Raw genomic sequence first — 18,698 nt, forward strand, 5'->3', positions numbered from 1 at the left:
AATCATGTCATCTGCGAATAATAACAGTTTTACTTCTTCTTTTCCAATTTGGATGCCTTTTATTTCTTCTTCTTGTCTGATCTGAGCAATTCTCTTAAACCATTGTGTGTTTTAGTTTCTTTATCTGTGAACTGGGGATAATAGTCATTGTAATGCTTATTAGCGTCATTATGAAGATTTAATAGGACCAGGTGTATAGTAAGCACTAAGTCAATGCTAGTGCAAAGGAACAACTATTTTTATTACTATATAATATCAGGGAGACGGATTGTTATACCAGGATGTTGTGGCCAAAGCCTGGGTTCAGAATTGATTTAAAAAAAAATATTTTTTAGTTGTTTTCAGAGAGGAAGGGAGAGGGATAGAGAGATAGGAACATCAACGATGAGAGAGAATTATTGATGGGCTGCCTCCTGCGCGCTCCCCAGTGGGGAGTGAGCCACAACCCAGGCATGTGCCCTTGACCGGAATCGAACCTGGGACCATTTAGTCCGCAGGCTGACCCTCTATCCACTGAGCCAAACCAGCCATAGCCAGAACTGATTTTTAAATTGTGAGCTTGTTTCTTCCTGCAGACTGTCATTATAGGGAAAGTACTGACCTCAAGAAACATTCAGTAGTTATACTAGCAGCCTCAGCCTCAGTTGCCCCCATATAAATGAGTTTATGGCCTTATGCAGTGTCTCATGTAGAAATTGTTCAGAAGATGGTATTTGTTAGTGTCCATAAAATAAATAGGAAATATGGCACAGGGGCTATATTGGTGTTGAGTATTTTGGATGGAAGTGGTTGGCAGCGACTCTGTCCTTATTGTCTGATTAGATCACAGCCTTCAAGTCAACAATCCACAGACTAAGTGCTTGCCCTTATCAAGTGGGTAATATCTACAAATTATCACGCTTAAGTTGAAGTCTTACATGAAATTGAACCAAATATGCCAATATTTGACTGTGTTTGACTAATTAACATGGCAATTTCATAAGGTTCAACCTTCACATAGTGTTTTGTGCATTCTATAAGTCTTTAATAAAATAAAAGTATATGAATATCTCTTTTTGAATTACTACAGTCTTTGACTAAGTATGGGACTAATGTTGAGGTTTTGCCGGTATGACTTCAGTATTTTTTGGAAAGCTTCATTTACTTTTTGCTACCAAAATTGTTAAGGAAAAGCATAGAGATATGTAGATATTCTGTTTTGTTTTGTTTTTATGCTAGAGAATAATGCTTGAACTTACAGTCTCTTTGAGATAGAAAGGAACTTTTTTGAACCACCTAAAATAACAACATTCCCTTAGTGAATTTGCCAATATTTTTCCAAAAAAATTTTAAGTGATATTATTTTGGCTTCTACTAGCATATTAGTATGCCGAGGTTCTTGTTCCAGCATCTAGAAGGGTTCAGCAATCTGGAGAAGGCGCTGTGTGTAACTTAATAAAGAGTCCAGAGACGAAACATAATTTTGAAAGGCATTATGGGGAGTCAGAGAAGACTTAGCTAAAGAAACTAAGTTCTCCTAATCTCAGGACCCCTTGCTTTTTATTAACACAAATTGTCCTAAGGCCAGGCAGAGATATACACATCAAAGGGTAAGGTTTCCGTATACACAAGCATTGTCAGAATGGGGGAATTTGCCTGCGGCTGTTGCGGTGTTTGGCCAGTAGGAGGCAATAACATGCAGATTGAGATGTCCTTAGCTGTCTGGCAGCAAGCAATCATCCCTTTTCAGGTTTGGGGAAATGCCCTTCAGCCACTCCAGATTCAGCCCTTGCTGACATGCTGGAATTGGCTTCGGCATTGGTAGACTTATAAATGGGAACTTCCTTTCTATAGGGTAATTTGATAGGATGTTGCAAAGGCCTTAAAGATGTTTATTTCCTTTGAACCAGTACTTTCTTTCAAGAAAAAAATTAAGGATATATGTAAACATTTATCCCCAAGTATGTTTATTGTAGGCTTATTTGTAATAATGAAAGATTGAGAATGATACAGATGCCCAATTGTAGGGTTTCTTTAATTTTCCTCAACTCTCCATCCTGATTGTTCCTCTCTGGACTCTCATGTTAGTCAGTGTCCTTCTTAAAGTGTGGTGCTCAGAAGCGGACTGAATACTTTAAGGGTGCTCTGACCTCACAGTGGACAGCAAGCTGGACAAGGAATTTCTACTATCAGAGGCCAAGTTTAAGACCATGATCTTCTTTCTCTTTGTGTAACTGGAGCTGCCCAAACCCTAAGTATTGTCAAGCGGTGCCGGTCCCCAGCCTTTCTTGTGTCTTTTAAGGAGTGATAGTAACTGCTATTTGTAGAGACGGCTGTTCATGGGGACTCCTTTTCTTCGCCTGACAGAGGCCCAGCGTTCTAGTGCTGAGAGGGGATCTGATGCCAACATATGAGTCACGCTCACTTGCGACTGTTCTTTTCCAGAGTTTGAGGCCACTTATTGCTGCACGTCAGCACCGCATTCCCCTGCCCAGTTTGCATTGTCACCCTGCCTCATCTACCATGCTGTGCCTGAACATAATGCTCTTCTCTGCATGCCATGTGTTAACTCTGTGGTTTTTTGCTGCATTTTGAAAGAGCTGAATCCACCTTTGGTGTCCACATATAGGAAAGAATGCTGATCAACTGTTGGAAATAGGTAGTTTAATGAATTCTGTGATTGGTTCTTGATTTCCATATTTTCTTGGTTATTTCTGATTGGTATATTTCTTAGGAACATTTTCTGAGAAAAATGCTATACAATTAGGTATTTTTTTTACTTGCCATGAATAATTGAGAGTTGTCAGAATAGTAAAACACTGTTTTGCCTTTTTTTCTTTGACTTGCATTTACTTATTACTTTAGGCTCAATAGTTTTATGAGGCTCTCAGTTTAGCATAATTCATTTCTTTATGTATACCCTAAACCCATGGTCGGCAAACTGCGGCTCGTGAGCCACATGTAGCTCTTTGGCCCCTTGAGTGTGGCTCTTCCACAAAATACCACGTGCGGGCACGCACATACAGTGTGATTGAAACTTCATGGCCCATGCGCAGAAGTCGGTTTTCGGCCTGGGCGAGTCTATTTTGAAGAAGTACTGTTGATATTTGGCTCTATTGACTAATGAGTTTGCCGACCACTGCCCTAAACCTTGGTGTATGGCCTCACAGTTACTTTTTTAAGGTACAGTATGTCCAGTTATTTGTACATCTTAATTTATGACTTTTTTCACACTCAATATTATCAAAACCTTACTGGGAAAATGCATACTCCATCTCCCTTTTGGCAAGTCACATTGTAATTAAGCATGTTACAGACTCAGAGAAATCCTCCAGTCAAGAAAACTTCACATTTGCTAATACATTTCCTAAAATTTCCCAAAACCTTTTATTTCACACAGTATCATTTAACATTGCATAGAAATATTGTTGTGCTGAATACATTTGCGAGAGGCATTTAATTTTTTCTGTAATTCATTTTCTCTGTCTCAAGTTTCCCTTTTTTCCAGGCAAGTGTTACTGGAAGCTGGTTGTAGGCAGAACTGTGCTGAGAGACTGTATTTGCTTGTGGCCACTTACTCCTTTCTCAGTGTCTTCCTTTCCTGACTGGGAGCATATGCCCAGACCAGGTCTGGTTGCTCCTCCTGCCCAGAATCTCTCTCTAAAGTGGGGTGACTGAGTTCCTTTTTTCCAAGCTTCTTCTTTTCTGGATTCATCTATTTTTTTTTTGTCAGAACTTGCCTATTATATAGATATTTTATCTGAAATGAGAAAGGACCAGATCACTAAATTCATGTGAAGGTGTTAATAGAAGATGGAAACGTAATGTGTTTTCCTTGCCTTTGGGGCTCTTTGCAGTTTTATAGGGGATACAGCCTAAGCTGTGTGACATGAGTACGATGTATATTTTATGACCAGAGACATCTGGTGTTGAATCTAGGTTCTACCATTTACTTGCTGGATAACCTTGAATAAAGTGATTTAACCTAAGAATCAGTTTCTTCATGTAAAATAGTGGACAATAGTACATCTGATAGGATTGTTTGAGGCTTAAGTGATGTAATGGTTGTAAACTAGGGCTCAGTAATCAGTAGCAATTGTTGTTGTTGTTGTTGTCCAGCTTTGATTCCATTGCCTGTGATTTCCCCCCAACATTTTATTGTGAAAAAAAATTCAGTAAAGTTGAAATAATTGGACAGTGAATACCCATAAGCCTACCACCTAAGTTCTATAAATAATATTTTGCTTTAATTGATATATTATATCAAATGGATTCACCTATCATCCTTCTTTTCACCTTATTATTAAATGCATTTCGAAATTAAGTTGAAGACATTTACACACTTCCTAAAATCAGCTTTAATGTCATTAACTAGAGTTCAGTATTTGTTTGATTTTTTAAGGTAAAATTTATATACAGTAAGATGTACAAGTTGTAAGTCTACTGTTTGTTGTGTAACCCAGACCCCTAGGAAGATATGGAATATTTACATGCCCTCGAAAGCTTTCCATGCCCCTGTCTTAGATAGTCCCTGCCTTCATTTCCAACCCTGAGAATTGTCGTTGATTTTTAGTACTAAATTTCAGGTACTGAGTATAGTCCAGTGATGGGAGTATTTGGGAGCTGGGGAGCTGCCTGATCTGCTTATCACAACAGTGTGGTTCTCAACCTTCCTAATGCCGTTACCCTTTAATACACTTCCTCATGTTGTGGTGACCCCCAACCATAAAATTATTTTCGTTGCTACTTCATAACTGTAATTTTACTACTATTATGAATCTTAATGTAAATATCTGATATGCAGGATGTATTTTCATTGTTCACGACTCACAGGTTGAGAATCGCTGCTACACATTGACGCATGGTATAGTTTTTCCATATGAAATTTTATAAATTTTGTATTTTTATAAAATTGTAGTCATTCATTCAGCAAACATTTCATTACTAGATATCTTGCTTAAGTAAGTGGTGAGGGAGACACTCTGGAATCAATGAGGGCTGTACAGCATTACAGGGGCTCTGATAAGAAAAGGCACAGGGCATAGTGAAGCATGAAGGAGGGAGTGACTTAGTTCTCCTGACTTGAGGGGCATAGGCAATGATGGCCTCATAGGGGAGGTGATACTTGAGCTGAGTATTGTGGAAGATGAGTTGGTGTTTGCCACCTTAGGTGAATTGGAGAGAGGGAGAAGGGATGTGCAAAAGCAAAGAGGAAGGAAAGAGCTTAGTGGGCTGGAAATGGTTTTTCTAGGCTGCAGCAAAGGTTGCAGGAGTTAAAGCTAGAGTGGTAGGTAGGGAGGACTTTGCATGCTATGCAAATGACTTTGGTTTACTTCTATAGTTTAGGGAGTAGTTAAAAGGTTTATTAATCTGTTAAGGGGATTATACTCAAAAGATAGAAATTGTCAAGTAGTTAAATGCTTACCTTTTATAATCAAATTAAAGTCCTATGTCTTTTGTTTTATTATACTATAACTAGAGGCCCCGTGCACGAAATTTGTACGGCGGGGCGGGGGGTCCCCTCAGCCCAGCCTATACCCTCTAATCCGGGACATCCCTCTCACAATCCAGGACCGTTGGCTCCTAACTGTTCACCTGCCTGCCTGCCTGGTCGCTCCTTACTGCCCTCCCCCCCCCCCCGCCAGCCTGGTCACCTCCAACTGCCCCCCTCTGTTGGCCAGGTTGCCCCTAACTGCCCCCTACTGCTGGCCAGGTTGCCCCTAACTGCCCCCCTCTGCTGGCCTGGCCCCATGCAGCCTGCTGTTCATTTGTTTGGTTGTCCCTCACTAAACCCCCTGCTGGCCTTGCCACCCCACGCAGCCTGCTGTTTGGTTGTCCCTCCAGTTGTTTTGGTTGTGATGGCCCCTGGCTTTTTATATATTAGGATTTATATTTATGCTCTGACTCTTCTTTTTATTTCTCTAAAATGACAGGTGGTGTGCCGGTATTTGAAAAATCCCAATTTATCTGATAAAAAGTTGCTGCAGAATATTTTCCAAGCTCTGAATGTATATTACAATTATTCAGGCCAGGCGAGATGCCTGAATATGTCAGAGACATCAACTAGCAGTCTGGGATCCCTGGGTTGGAGCTATCAGGTAAGTGTGTATAATTTCTCCAAGTGGAACTTACTTTTCATTGATATGGCTGGCTGCAACCGAGTTCACAAGATTTTATCACCTAGCCTGGATCTCAGTGTGGTCTCACTCTGAAGCCATGATAAGTTTCCTCATTCATTCATTCACTCATGTATTTAATCATTGCCAAATATATTCTGCGTACTTATCATCGGTTAGGCACCCTTCTAGGCTCCAAAGATACAAAGATAAGTAAGACATGATCGATCTTACCATCAAATGTAGCTTGTTGAAAAAGAAGTGCAACTAATATTATAATAGGTCTTGATAAGTCCTATAAAGGAAACATTTTATGGACACATAAATGAAGGGGAGTCTAACTTGATTCCTCTGAGATTTTGTTCTTTCATCTGTACAATGAGAATAATAAGAATAAGAATACTTTCCAGAGTTGTTTTGAAGATTCAGTATGATAATAGATGTGAAAAAACAAACAAACCAGTTTACAAAGAAGGAATATATAGCTCTAACTTCTGTGATTTCTCAACTGAGCCTTTCCAGGAGCAATGAGAGGTGGTATGACACAGAGAGGTAAAGAGCAGGAACTCTGAAGCCAGACTGCCTGAGTTCAAACTCTGGCTTTGTTGCTTACTAGTGTATGACTTTGGACAAATTTATTTAATTTCTTTGTGCCTTATTTTTTCACTAGACTTTTATGGGTTGCTTTCTCAGGCCTGCACAGAAATCGTCATGCCCTTTTGTACCAATGGTATTGATGACATGTTTGAACCTCATCCGTGGGACTTGAAGGCATTTTCAGATGAATGTTTTAAACAGTGGGGTGTGAAACCAAGGCCCTCCTGGATCTCTTCTATGTATGGAGGCAAAAACATCAGTTCCCACACGAACATCATTTTCAGGTGAGTTATTGCTGTTCCAAAGAAAAACTTTGTTGTTAGAGACATTTGTAGAATAGCTGAGAAAATAGAGCCAGGAAAAATGTTGGACAATAAAATAATATAGAATACAACCAATGGTATCTTGTTTACCTATTACTTGAAAGATAGAGGATGCTGGGAGCATTTGAGATCTTGCTTCCAGGCATGTCATCAGTTTGGCTCAAATAAACTCTTTTAAAAATTCCCTAAAAAGGAAGAGGAGGAAGAAGAGAAGGAGGAGGAGGTGGAGGAGGAGGAGGAGGGGGAGGAGGAGGAGAAGAAGGAGAAGAAGGAGAAGGAGAAGAAAATTAGAACAGAAAGAGGATGCAGAGTAGAGATATGATTTTACACTCTATTACCACCATGGTTAAAGGCTTAAAAACAGCGCAGCAAGAAAATGAAAATATTCTTAAAAATTCCTCAGCACAAAATGAAGCATCATTTGTTCACAATTTGCCTTACTTTTGTTACTATTGTTATTAATGGTAATAAAAATTTTTTAGTATCCATTCAACAAATACTTTTGAAGTACCCAATCTGTTCTGTTTCAGAAACTATATCAGGAACTTTAAATAAATTACCAAAATTTGAACCCTTACAACAATCTTGTGAAGTAGTTGTTATAGTTCCTTTTTCCTGAGGAGGAAAGTGTGGGTCACTGTGTTCAGTCACTTGCCAAAGTTCATCCAGCTTTATTTTAGTTATTAATAAAACCAGATTTCAACCTTGGCCTTATTGACCACAAAAATCCCGTTTGTTCGTCTACATAGTACTGCTCTTATGGTGACATATGTGGTATTGGTTCACATCAGAGTTATTTGAGTAGACTCTGAGTGTATCTGATTGCCACTTCAAAATTTCCTTGTTTTGGCTTGTACATCAGGCTGACAGCTATTAAGAATAGCAACTAGTTAATAAAAAAATGTATTTCCAAATCGATATGGAAATAGTAGAGAGATACCTATACACATCTCTTAACCTGGAGCTATTGTATAAGTACAAATGTCATTCTTTTACAAACTTTCATAGACAGAGTTAAATTTGATCTTCGGGACATGCTCAATAGCTTTTAGGAATAAGGAGTGCTGTTTTGACCAAAGGATCACTGCTTGGGTTTAGGCCCATAACACTGCTCACTTTGCAATCTAGTTTATTGGGTTGATGCTATTTTCTGATCCAGCAGAGTACCTACCCAAAATAAAAGGTGAAACACTTGAATGGAAAACTTAAAGATTCTTTTTGTTTAATTTCCTCAAGTCGTGTTCCTTGTGCTCAATAGGATTCTTCACAGCTATAGTCTTCGGCTCAGCCTTATAAAAGTGGCATTTGTACAAATAAATCTATTTAGAGCATTTAAGGAAATGGTGCCAAATTTGGGTGTTTGAAATTAGGGAAATGTAAAAGGACTGAGAGGACTGAAGAAAGTTTAAGTACAAACCTAGGGTCTCCAAGCTTATCTTTGTTCCTCAGAGGAGAAAGTACTTTGTCAATTTTTTTGTTTTTCTTTAGGAGCTAATCTCTATGTAGTATTTACATGGATTTCTCTTGCATGCTAACATTCCGAGGTCACCCTTCCTTGCTTTGACCTTACAAAGCTGAAGTTCAAGTTGAATTATAAAGTGGAGTCTGTATGAACATTTTAATATATGAGTTTTGTTCAAATACATTTTCCTTCTTTATTGGGTTCAACTATTACAGATGTGTATTTTAGTTATCCATTTGTCCTGTTATATTATTTTCTTCAGGCCATTATCAAAATAACAATCATCATCATCATCACTGGGAGGGGGATAGATTTTTTGTGAGAAAAATTTGGGCGAAAGAACTGAAACACATAGGTGGAAATTATAAAACTTTTAGTTCAGTATAAGAAAGGACTTTCTAACAGTTCATTATAAAAACAGACTTTCTGCCCCCATGAGATTGTGAACTTCTTAATGGCAGAGACTGTCTTGATCATCTCTGTGCCTTTAGCACCTGCTACTGGGACTGGCACATAATGAATGTGCAATAAGTGTATTGATGATGAGGAATGACATATGAAGCTCAGGAAGACTTCAGAGGCATGTGCAAGTTTAAAAGCAGGACTGTGTGAAGATGCTGGTATATCTTTCTGCCATGGCAAGTCTACGTTTAAAAGAAATATTTTTCCATATGTTGCTAGGTGAAAAATCCAGTGCAAAAAAATTTAGGTTATTTAAAAATTCAGAATTCTCCTGTTTTTCTGAAGGAAGCACATTCCCAAAGTAAAGGAGCAGCCTTGGGTGTCTCTGTTCTGTGTACTTTGTGGCTACCATCTAGGAAACATTTCTGGTCAATGAGTGAGAAAATGTCCAAGGAACCATGTGAAAATATCTTTATGTTCATGCTTCTCTCCTCAGGTTGCCTCACACAAATCCAAGCATGACTGCTTCTCTGATTGGAAAGTTCAGTCTCTATTTGTTGGATTGATGATTTGCAGGTCAAGAGCTTGGGCTTTGAAGTCAGAGAGACCTGGGTGCTTTTTTTCCTTTTTCACCAAGTTAGCTGTCTAGCCTCAGGCAGATTGCCAATTTATATTATTAGAAAACTGGTGCATGAATTTGTGCACATTGAAAGGAAATTAATTAGAAGAAATATTTTGGGGGCCAGGGAGGGACCCCGGGGGGGCTCCAGGGCGTGTCCAGCCCGTCTTACCCAGTCCTGATTGGCCGGACCCCAGCAGCAAGCTAACCTACCGGTTGGAGCATCTGCCCTCTGGTGGTCAGTGTGTGTCATAGTGACTGGTCGAGCAGTCGGCCAACCGGTTGACCAATCATTTGGACACTTAGCATATTAGGCTTTTATATATATAGAAAGTGACTTCCTGACAGGTTTATTTCAGGGAGTAGGTAGACTGTTATGGAAGGGAGCACTGTGAGGGCAGAGATTTTTGTCTGTTCACTGCTGAATTCCCTATGCCCAGTCAGTGCCTGCCACAGAGTAGGCACTCCATAAACATTTGCTGAATGAACGAAGACTCAAGAAATAGTAGCTATTAATGGTTTCATTTCAGCAGTTTTTTTCCATAGTGGTTTTGTTGGAAGGATTAATTTTCCCCCCATCCTTAATTGGTAAGAAATTATGTTACCCCAATGGTCATTCTCAGTTATTTAAATATAAATCTGAAAGGGAATTCCTGAGAAGCTGATTAGTTTAACATAATTTTTCAGGCAAATTAATAATTGTTGCCAGCAATTAAGTGAGGCTCACTGTTGGAAATTTTATCCAGGCAATTAGATTTTCTCATGAAAGTTATTATTACTTTTTTTTCTTTGTAAATTTCCCAGTGACTGGTTTAGCTTTCTCATGTCTAGGACCAAGAAATTCAAGTCCATGTGCATCTTAGGTCGCTCAGCAACTCCAAACACTGTTGCTAAGTCACTAGGCTGATTCAGATGACCTTTTAAATCAAATGCAGTTTGCTTATTATGTGGCTGTTAGGATGGCTTTTTTGTTTTGCAAATAATGGAGAGTTTCCTAATCGGGTTGGTCCTGTCAAATTGAAATAATGATAAAGGCTATTTGTTCACTCAAGAGAATCTAACCCCTTGTGTAGTTTATTTTAAAAATATATTTGGTAGTTGAAAACTAAGGATCCTATTTTGCATGTCAGTTTTGCCTTTTGTTTTTAATAAAACCAAAAAAATACATTTTTTGGATTGATTCTCCCCCCCCTCCCCCAGCATGATGTTATTAAGTTGAAATTGAAATTTCTTTTTCTTAAGAAAAGTGAAAATTTGTGGTGAGAATTTAAAGTTGCATTTCAAACACATATATATTTAATGTACCTAACTGCATATTTTTCATTTAATTTGTACATTTGCCTAGAAAAAACTGATTGCATTAGTTTTCTGACCCAATTCAGAAATTAGTTTTCTGACTATGAGAAATGGTTTCACGTTCCTTTTCATGATTCATATACTTCTCAGAAGTAGTAACACTTCTCAGGCTATAAAATATGATAATAATTATAATGCTGCACATTTATGTGATATTTTATAGTTTACAACTTTCATATATAATATTTAACTTGGACCCTACAATACCTCTATGAGGGAAGGACATTATCTTTAAAAATTTTTTTGGGGGGGTAATGCATGTTGGAATTGATGGTCATAGGGGTCAGATGACTTACCCCAAATCATGTGGCTAATAAGGGTATAAAAACTTAGACCTGCTGACTTAGTTAATTATTCTTGCCACTGCTACACACAGGTAAAGTCAGTCTCTATATTTATATTAATCACTTATATTAACTCTGCTTTGTCATGTAAAAAGTACTGAAGTGATTTACATGTTCCTGACCTTGTATACATGTATTTATAGATCTCTTTTGATTAGGGCATCTGGTATCTGGCCAAAGACAACTAGACATTCACATTCTTTTTTCATTCATTCAGTAAACATTCGCATGGCTCCTATGAGTACCAGATGCTGAAACTACTGGAATAAACAAAGCAGACAAAAATTCCTGCCCTTGGGCAGTTCTAGTTTGAGAGATAGATAATAAACAAAATAGCACCTGTAAGTATGTTAGGAGATACATGCTAAGGAGGAAAAATAAACCAGGGAAGAGGGCTGTGAAGTGGGGGTATAAGAGAGGCAGGTTTGAAATTTTAGATGGGAATGAGCAAGGAAGACTTGACCAGGGGTGACTTTTGGAAAATGATCTGGCAGGAGTACCTAGATAGCTATGAGTGTGGTGGGGTAGGAACACTCCACAAAGAGGAATTAGCAAGGGCAAAGGCCTTGAGAGGTAAATGTGCTCAGCACGTTCTCCTCCAGGGACAGGAAGGAGGTCAGTGTGGCTGGAGTAGTTAATGAGAGACTTGTAGGTCCTAGTAAGGTCTTTGATTTTTACTTTGAATGAGATGGGAAAACTTGGAATGTTTTGAGCAAAGGAGTGACATAATCTGATTCAGGTTTTAATAGGATCAAATTTAATAGGATCAAAGCCACAATAAGATTCATTTCCTACCCTACTGATAGTAGGGAGATAAGAGTAGTGAGAAAGGTCAGTAAAAGGCTAGTCAGGCTAGAGGTAATGGAGACTTGGATCAGAGTGGTGGCAGTGAATATGGTGAGAGGTGTTGAAATTCTGGATATATTTGAATATATAGCTGACAAGATTTGTTGACAGATTGGGTGAGAAATAAATAGATTAAAGAGTGACACCAACTTTTTTGGCCTGAGCAACTAGGACAAGGTGCCACTGACAGAGATGAAAGAACATACATAAAAATGTCCTGTTATTTCAAGTCATAGGGAGATAAAGATTTTCCAAGAGGTGCCATATAAGGGGAAAGTGATCTAATACTTACAATGCCATGGACCAGATACATAAATCCAGATATTTTGGTCCCTATTTTATATTGAGAATAAGCTTCCATGAGATTAGGAAGATGAGAGGCTGACTTGGGACTGGAACCTAGGTGTGTCTGATCCCAAAGTTCATGCTCTTTTTACTGTGCACCACACAAGTCAAGAAGGTATGTGCTGCTGATTTCCAACAGCAGTCACATGTCCGTGAAATGTAATGTAGTATAAAACAAAGTACTGGACTAGGGCTATCAAAACTATGCTTGTATATCAGATTTGCCATTGCTAGCTGAATGAGTTGGGTGTTAGTTTTCTTACCTATAAAAGAATTATCATTAAACCTACCTCACAAGATTGTTATAAGGGTCAAATGTGAAAGACTTTGTAAACTCTAAACCAGTCTATACATGTGTGGAGTTAATAATACCAGGGAACAATTAGGTTTACAATAATATCAAGAATGAAATATTTAGGAATAAGCTTAACAGAAAAAGTGTGACATGTATATACTGAAAACTACAAAAAAATTGTTGGAAGAAATTAAAGGTCTAAATAATGGAAAGACATTTCATATACTTATGGAAGAAGTAATATTGCTAAGATGTCAGTACTCCACAAACTGATCTACAGATTCAGTAATCCCTACAAAGATCCCAGCTGTTTCTTTTTTCAGAAATTGACAAGCTCGCATTCAAATGTATATAAAAAATGCAAGGGGCTCTAACCGGTTTGGCTCAGTGGATAGAGCATCGGCCTGCGGACTCAAGGGTCCCAGGTTCGATTCCGGTCAAGGGCATGTACCTTGGCTGCGGGCACATTCCCAGTAGGGAGCGTGCAGGAGGCAGCTGATCGATGTTTCTCGCTCATGCTCATCGATGTTTCTAACTATCTATCCCTCTCCCTTCCTCTCTGTAAAAAATCAATAAAATATATTTAAAAAAAAAAATGCAAGGGACCTAGAATAGCCAAAACAATCTTGTAAAGGAAAAACAAATATGAAGAACTCATACTTTCTGGTTTTGAACTCATACTTTCTGGTTTCAAAGTTGTTATAAAGCTACTATAATCAATACAGTGTGACACTTGCATAAAGATAGACATATAGACCAGTGGAAGATAATTGATAATCCAGAAGTCAACCTTTATATATATGGTCACTTGATTTCCAGACAAGAATGCCAATATAGTTCATTGGGGAAAGAATAGGCTTTTCAAGAAATGGTGCTGGGAAAACTGGATATTCACATGCAAAACAATGAAGTTGGATCCCTATTTTGTACCATATCAAAATATTAACTCAGAATGGATCAAATGATTTAATTGATGACCCCGTTTAAAAATTGGGAAGTGCAAATCAAAGCCACAATAAGATTCATTTCCTACCCACATAAGATGGCTGTAATTAGAGGATGAGGGGATAGGTGAAAAAGGTGAAGGGAAGTATAGTCAATAAAACTATTGTGATAAGTTTGCACGGTGATAGGTGATTACCAGAATGAGTGAGGTGATCACTTTGAAAGGTATAGAATGTTGAATTGCTATATGTACACCTGAAACTTATATAACTAATGTAATATTGTATACCAACTATAGTTAAGTTTAAAAAAGTAAAAAACAAAAACATAAGTGTTGGCAAGGGTATAAAAAAGTTGGAACCCTCATATGTTGCTAATGGGAAATGTAAAATGGTGCAGTCACTTTGGAAAACAGTTAGGCAGTTCTTCACAAGGTTAAGTCACCATATATACCAGAAATTCCATACTTAGGTCAGTCTGTACCCAAGAGAAATGAAAACATGTATCCATGCAAAAACTTGTATATGAATGTTTATTGGAGCAATATACACAATAGAAAAAAAAGTGGGAACAACACAAATGTACATCGGATGAATGGATAAATAAAATGTGGCATATTCATACAGTGGAATATTATTTGGCAATAAAAAGGAATAATGTACTGATACATACTGCAACATAGATGAAACCTGAAAACATTATGCCACAGTGAAAGAAGCCAATCATAAAAGACCACCTGTTATATAATTCCATTTACTAGTATATGAAATGTCCATATTAGACAAATCCATAGATACAAAGAGTAGGTTAGTGGTTGCCTGTAGCTGAGTGAGGGAGTTTGGGGGAGGGGAATGGGGATTATTAGTTACCAATAGCTAATAATGGGTTTCTTTTCAGGATGAAAATGTTTTAAAATTGTGATAATGGTTACAAAACTCTGAATATACTAAAAATCATTGAATTCTACACTTAAATGGGTAACTTGTGGTGAAATATATCTCAACAAAGCTGTGAAATATCATTAGGGATGCTGTCTGTGATTGTATTGGATTTTTACTAAGCTAAACTAAATAGCCTGCTTCAAGGATTGATCCTGTTTACAGTGAAAAGTGTTGTATGAACCAGCCAAGATGAATAACTTAATAGCATTTCTGTAACTTTAAAGCCAATGTAAAATGGGAGTCTTTGAATAATGACCAAATTTTCTGGTTCAGATTTGGAGGAAATTTTTCAGTTCAATCACCCTATTTCCCAAAGTACTGTATTACAAAGAAAATAGTGTATGAAAAATGAAGGGTTGGTTTTTTTTTAAGAGCTAAAAGATAATTATCATTTCAAATATGAGAGTTTTTATTTATCACTTTCATAGTTGGCTCCTAGGAAAGTGGCATTAATTGAGGAACTGCAATGTGCCTGACACTTGTGCTTATTAAATATACCCACAGTACTATCTTGTTTAACCCATACAACAACCTTATGAGATTGGCCTTGTTATCTCTCTTTTATAGAGGAGGAAGGTCATATGGCTTTTGAGTGATGAAGCTGGGATTGGAATTTAGGCTTTTAAATTCCACTTTCCAGTACAATCTAGGTTGACTCATGGGGCACCACCTTCATTCTTTGGTCCTATTTCTTTCCTTAAAAAATTATATATATATAAATAATTGATGTCAGAGAGGAAGGGAGGAGAGAGAGATAGAAACATCAATGATGAGAGAGAATCATTGGAATCTTTGATGGCTGCCTCTTGTACATCCTCCAGTGGGGATCGAGCCTGCAACCTGGGCATATGCCTTGACTAGTAATCGAACCATGACCTCCTGGTTCATAGGTTGACACTCAACTACTAAGCCGTGCCTGCTGGGCTGGTCCTATTTCTTGTACTTGGTTTTAGAAATATTGTAGAACTCCAGTATGAATCACATTTCTATAGACAGATTCAATCAGATCAAATCCCCCATTTATATATAAGCTTATAATTTTAGTTATTGTGCATAAAGTAGGTTTCTTCTATCTTATCTGGATATAGGTATGAAAAACTAACAATCTTATTTTTTCTTCTTTCCCTCACATAGCAATGGTGATCTAGACCCCTGGTCAGGAGGTGGAGTAACCAAGAACATCACAAACACCTTGGTTGCCATCATCATCCCAGAGGGGGCCCATCATCTAGATCTCCGAGCCAACAATGCCTTTGACCCTATGACCGTGCTATTAGCCCGCTCCTTGGAAGTTAAATACATGAAGCAGTGGATTAGAGATTTCTATGCCTCTCCGAGGAAGAAGCACTGAGCAACTTTTGATCATTTTCAGTTTCTTTTAATGTTCATTCCACCCACATTCCCATTCATTTTGGTTTTCTACGCATATCTACTTTCCCTTTTTTATCATTAGATTTGGTGGGGCAAAAATTTGAGATAGAAGAGAGGGTGATGGCGGTGACAGCAGCCACCCCACACCCCAGGTTCTAGCCACCTCTTCCAGGAAGAATTTTTGTGTGACAGCTGTCCCTCACCGTCAGTGGCCCTCATAACTGGAGCAGAGTTCCTGACTGCCTTTCACAAGAGTTAGAGTCAGTTCCTTTGTTTCTCTGCAAGCAGGGATTTCTTTTGCTTTTCAGACAAGTCTCTGGCTCATTTATTATTCCACACCCCTGCCCTCCCAAAAGGAAAAGCAGAAAATAGATAAAAATGATGTAATTGCAGCTGATAGGAAGGGTGTCCGATGCCAATCCAGGATATAGGAGCTGTTTCTTTTGTACTTGATTTACAGGCTTTGAACTGTGCTGTAAATAAAGAATAAGGCTGGACCTTATACCTGTGTGTTGCTCCTTAAGCTCATTCCAGCTGTGGGGAATGGTGTGTGCACTGGGCTTGGCTGTTTTTGGAAAGTCCTTTAATTTTCTCTTTTCCATTTGGCAGCTCTTCTTAGTTCTGGGATATTTGCCACTGTGGTACTGCCAGTAAGAAATCTGGCCTGTTTCTGCTCCATTTCTCTTTGTTCCTAAGGTCAGTTTTGTGGTAATTTGGTTCCATGTTGCCAGTTTAGGAAAATAACTCTGTTTTGCTTCATTTTACATCAGAGCAAGCTTTTATATGCTATGGTCACTGATGATACTTCAGTAAAAAGCCTTTAAAAATTGATTAATCAGCTATTCAGAAGGTAGAATGTAGTTATGTTCAGCATTTTTTAAAATTGTATTTTCTGGTAGTCGTTGCAGCTGCCATTCAAGCCAGAAGTGTCAGGACACTAAGAGGCAGGTGCACGGGAACTTTTCTGTATGGCGTGCAAAAGACAAGCTGACTAATTCATGCGGGCAGCATATTTGACATTAATAAATGGCCAAGCCGTTACTACTTCCAAAGGGTTGGCTTCTTTCAAGCAGTTCTTACACTGAAACCTTTCTTCAGAAGAGCTTTTCTAGGATAACAAATAGTGTTGGATCAAAACCTTTCAGGGACACAGAGAGAGACTAACAGTTTCTACTCTGTTGAAAGAGTTCTTCCCCCTTGTTTCTTTTTATTTTTCCTCAAAACATTTTTTTCTTCACCTTGCCTTGAGAGCGTTTTCTGCTTTTTAAAAACTGTGTCTTGATCATTTCTAAAGTACTTATTTTTTTAAAAGAATGCATGTATAAAGTTTAATTCTTGGGTGAGGGATTGAAATATTTCCCTTATTTTTCCTGGCATCCGGGAGATACAGAAAAATCTTTGTCTGGTTTCAGAAGCCTTCAGTTCTCATTGTAATGAGTTGTCCATCAAAGCATTTGGTCACTACTTTCATTTCAACATCAGAGAAAAGTCTGCTGATGTGGGAATTTAAGAGTCAAAACAATACTAGTTTCTATTCTTTGTCAACTAACAAGTTATATAATGCAAGGTTTATGGGCTTTCTAGACAATATTCTTACTATTTATTTTAGGATACTGTTGATTTTAGGGTGTTTTCCTCAAAACGTTTTTACTTGTTTAAAATCTTTAAAATACTTTGCCACTTCATATCATATTAATTCTTTGGGTGAATCGAATTTTTGTAAAGAAAATAATTGCCAAAAAAAGAGACTACTTTTCTGCAAGTATAATTTGGTCTTCTGTACGTGGTTGTTTTTTTTTTGCTATGTACATTTCATGACAGATGGCAACCATAATTAAAGTTAGCCTAATTAGAATATGCTGAAATTTACTTTTAAATTGAAAAAGAATTAGAACATCAAATAAACCTTATTTAAAGCATCCCTCTAATTAATAGATGACGCTTTTGAAAGACCAGGAAAGAGAGACAAAGAGAGATGGGGTGGTTTTTATTTTGTTTTTGTTACTTTAACTACACAGAGTCAATGGTTAAAACTAAGGAAAATTAAGGATCTTTCTTAAGGGTTCTGTATAGTCAAAGAGATTATCCAGAGGAGGCAATGTCTAGTCTAGTGTATTAGCAAAGGCACTTCAGATCCTCAGTCCAATTCCATCATTTGTAGGTAGATGGCATTGTTGCACAGAGAGAAATAACTTGTATAAGGTCTCACAGCTCATCTTTGGCGACACTAGGCCGCCTTGAATGCAGGTTGGTTTGTTGTTTTCATTTTACTGGTGTAAGTTAACCTTTGGATTCAAAAAATAAAACCTCACCAGTTTAAGCAAAAGAGGGAATTTATTGAAACTGCAGGAATAGCTCCAGGACTTGGGTAATTAGGAATCACGAGGGAATGGAACTGGGGTCTTGAAAGTCATTAAAAGTCAAGACTGCTATTTCTCTCTCTCTCACTTGGAACAGAGGTCACCAGTTTTCAGCCTGTGGGGGAGATGTGCTCCTCAGATGTTTAGTTTGGCTAGCAGTCTAAAGTGTGCATGTGCATCAGAATTACCTGGAGGGCTTCCTAAAACAGTGATTGATAAGCCCCACCCCAGAGTTTGTAATGAATAAGTCTTAGAGTGGGTCTTCGAAAGTTGCATTTCTAACAATTCCCCAGGTGATGCTGAGTGTTGGGTCACACTTTGAAAATTACTGGTTGAAAGAATTCTGAATTCCAGTTTCTTCAAACAGGGCATGCCCCTTTAGTTCACTCACTCCTGT

General features: G+C 38.0%; 1 protein-coding gene across 4 annotated transcripts in view; it reads left to right on the forward strand.

Annotated features, from left to right (window-relative positions):
• The window catches only part of PRCP (prolylcarboxypeptidase (angiotensinase C)), a 68,803-nt gene extending 52,360 nt beyond the window's left edge, over nucleotides 1-16,443 (forward strand). For all 4 annotated transcript variants that reach the window (XM_005884828.2, XM_005884830.2, XM_005884829.2 and 1 more), the window contains exons 8-10: nucleotides 5,913-6,077; nucleotides 6,789-6,976; nucleotides 15,705-16,443. In XM_005884828.2, the coding sequence (XP_005884890.1) occupies nucleotides 5,913-6,077; nucleotides 6,789-6,976; nucleotides 15,705-15,921 (570 nt within the window). In that variant the 3' untranslated portion in view covers nucleotides 15,922-16,443. The remainder of the gene's footprint in view (nucleotides 1-5,912; nucleotides 6,078-6,788; nucleotides 6,977-15,704) is intronic.
• The last annotated feature ends 2,255 nt before the right edge of the window (nucleotides 16,444-18,698 follow it).

The sequence above is a fragment of the Myotis brandtii genome, unplaced genomic scaffold (assembly GCF_000412655.1).
Source record: "Myotis brandtii unplaced genomic scaffold, ASM41265v1 scaffold86, whole genome shotgun sequence".
NCBI lineage: Eukaryota > Metazoa > Chordata > Mammalia > Chiroptera > Vespertilionidae > Myotis > Myotis brandtii.